The sequence below is a fragment of the Triticum dicoccoides genome, chromosome 4A, assembly GCF_002162155.2.
Source record: "Triticum dicoccoides isolate Atlit2015 ecotype Zavitan chromosome 4A, WEW_v2.0, whole genome shotgun sequence".
Lineage (NCBI taxonomy): Eukaryota > Viridiplantae > Streptophyta > Magnoliopsida > Poales > Poaceae > Triticum > Triticum dicoccoides.
The window spans coordinates 659,744,697-659,747,334 of record NC_041386.1 but is presented as its reverse complement, the minus strand read 5'-3'; the positions used below and the strand labels follow the sequence as shown (position 1 = coordinate 659,747,334).

Sequence of the window (2,638 nt, the reverse complement as noted above, 5' to 3'; positions counted from 1 at the left end):
GCAACATAGCCTCACAATCACAGTAGCAAAAAAATTAGATATAACAAAAGCACTCGGGTGATATGCAACTGCATAGCAGAAATGCACAGTGCACGCACACATTCAGTTACACAAGTGGACAACACAAGCACAGATTCATGCATTCAGCAACATGACATCAAATTGGACAATAATAGACTCACATCACAGTCTCATACTCTCATAGGTGATAGCTCCCAACACACCAGTGCACAACACAAGTCGTCCAAACACACAATAAACATGGTTCAAGCTGAATAGGTCCAAACAGTCACAAACACACACATGACACAAGTAATAGGTCCAAGCTGAGATAACCATAGCTAATATATTAAGGGCTTAACAAGTATCCTTGAGGGCGAAGCTGAGAAAACCATAGAAGATAGAACACAAGAAGAGAGGCTAAGAGTGAGCTGAGAGTGTTCCTTAGGTTGGCGGCACACTTGATGTTCTTCTGGTATTCCCTGCAAAAGTGGAAGGAAAATCACTTGAATATAGTGCAAAACAAATTAAAACAGAAATCTTGCGTAACATTAAGGTGATATGTATACGAGATCATGCATATCCTTTCCACTTTCCCACCATAGTTTCCAGCATATCAAGTAGAACATATCTAAGAGTAACTTGTTTGCATAATTACCATCCTCTAGGTTGGCAAGTAGCTCTTCATTCTCTTCATTGTTAACAGGAATTTCTCTTCGCAACCAATCCTGAGTACAAATTAGTCCCTGCACCATGAATGGAGTGAGCGAGCTTCGGAACTCATCAAGAATGCGTCCACCGGTGCTAAAAGCTGACTCTGATGCGACTGTAGATATCGGGAAAGCTAGGACATCACGAGCTAAACGTGATAGCACAGGGAATCTAGATGAGTTGACCTTCCACCACTCAAGAATGTTGAATTTGCTGTTGTTTGCTTCATTATCCTCTGTAAGATACTTTTCAAGTTCAGACTTCGAAGGGCTAATGCTGATTCCACAGTCATTCATTCTCATTCTCTCTGCAATCAAGGAACTCATCAAGCTTTCTCTGTTGTCCTCTTCAAAGCTAGGTGCATCATCAGGCTGCACTTCTTGCTCAGTTGGACCTACTAGTAGAAAAAGGGTCAAATGTGAAGCACATTAGTGCCGGTTTGAATTTGAGCTGGCACTAATGTGTCCATTAGTGCCAGTTCCAATGGCTAGGCGGGCGGACATCATTAGTACCGGTTCGTGGGCAACAATTAGTACCGGTTCATGCCACGAACCGGTACTAATGAGGTTGTGTCAGGCTGTGGGCCCCACGGACACCTTCAGTACCGGTTCATGGCATGAACCGGTACTAGAGTTTCTTATTAAGCTGATTTTTAGTCCCACCTCGCGAGGAGAGAGGCAGTAGGAGTGGTTTATAAGCCATGAGTGCAGAGACAATGAAGGAGAGGCGCAATGCTCACCTGCAGGTTGCTTAGCTTCAAGCCTTTCGGAATAGAATAGATTGCACAGAGCTATGTGCAGTGTAGTCTACACTATTCTGAAAGGCTTGAAGCTAATTAACGAGCATTGCGCCTTTTTTTATTTTTAATAACTTATTAGAACTCCGGACTTCTTGTGTTACGGCAAAAACTAGATGCACTTCGTGTACAAACTGGACAATCTCTTTCGAAGTATCAGGGCCGGTTTCAGACGAAAACACATCTGTTACACCGGCACTTCATTTTTTTAACTTATTACAACTCTAGACTTTTTTGCGTTCAGTACGCACCATTCTAAGCCACGTCATCAATTTTCAACCCTTTCTGACATCATTTGCTCCCCTAGCACGAACCGGTACTAAAGAGGTTGTGGCAGCGCTATTTTTAGTCCCACCTCGCTCCCCTAGCAAGATTTTGACCACCTTAAATATGATACTTCTCAAACAATCACAAGCATTTGGTCTTCATTGAACTCTATGTGTAGGATCTGTGGCTGCAATAGGAGTTTTCGCCGGTTCTTAAATCGGTGGTAGATTCCTATTGACAATTTAGGTTCTATACAAAAAGATCATTGATGATCAATATATTTTTTATGCACTTCTCTGTAGCAGTAGCGCGTTTTGACTGAAAGGCGGTACTGATCAATGTATTTTTTCTGTGTTCAGATGCACAATTTAAATATGTTACTTCTCAAACTATCACAACACGTTCTGACATCATTTGCTGTTTTTCAGTCACCGATTTGTTTAGATCAGAGCTAAATGACCGTGAAAATGAAAATCACTACAAAACAAACTCTGAAAATGGTGAAGGTATCATCATTTAACCCGCATAGCATGTGCGAAAGAGTAGAGAGGGTCACGGCAAAAAAAAATATATATAAAAAAAAGTACTCAAAAATAAATATAAGAAAGTAAATAATGCAGAAAAGAAAAAAATTATATAAAGCAAAAATATTCACAAAGAAACTAAATACAGCAAAAAAAACTACTCAGAAATAAATAGAAGAAAACAAATAAAGTAGAAAAGAAAAAACTATATAAAAAATTACTCAAAAATAAATAGAAGAAAATAAACAATGCAGAAAAGAAAAAAATTATATAAAGCAAAAATATTCACAAAGAAACTAAATACAGCAAAAAAAACTACTCAGAAATAAATAGAAGAAAA

The 2,638-nt window shown here is 39.1% G+C and overlaps 1 protein-coding gene across 1 annotated transcript in view; it reads right to left on the bottom strand.

The window, feature by feature from the left end:
- Positions 1-444: 444 nt before the first annotated feature.
- The window catches only part of LOC119283998 (zinc finger BED domain-containing protein RICESLEEPER 2-like), a 7,776-nt gene continuing 5,582 nt past the window's right edge, over positions 445-2,638 (bottom strand). The window contains exons 3-4 of the mRNA XM_037563316.1: positions 659-1,105; positions 445-482 (exon numbers count right to left, since the gene is read on the bottom strand). Of these exons, the coding sequence (XP_037419213.1) occupies positions 445-482; positions 659-1,105 (485 nt within the window). The remainder of the gene's footprint in view (positions 483-658; positions 1,106-2,638) is intronic.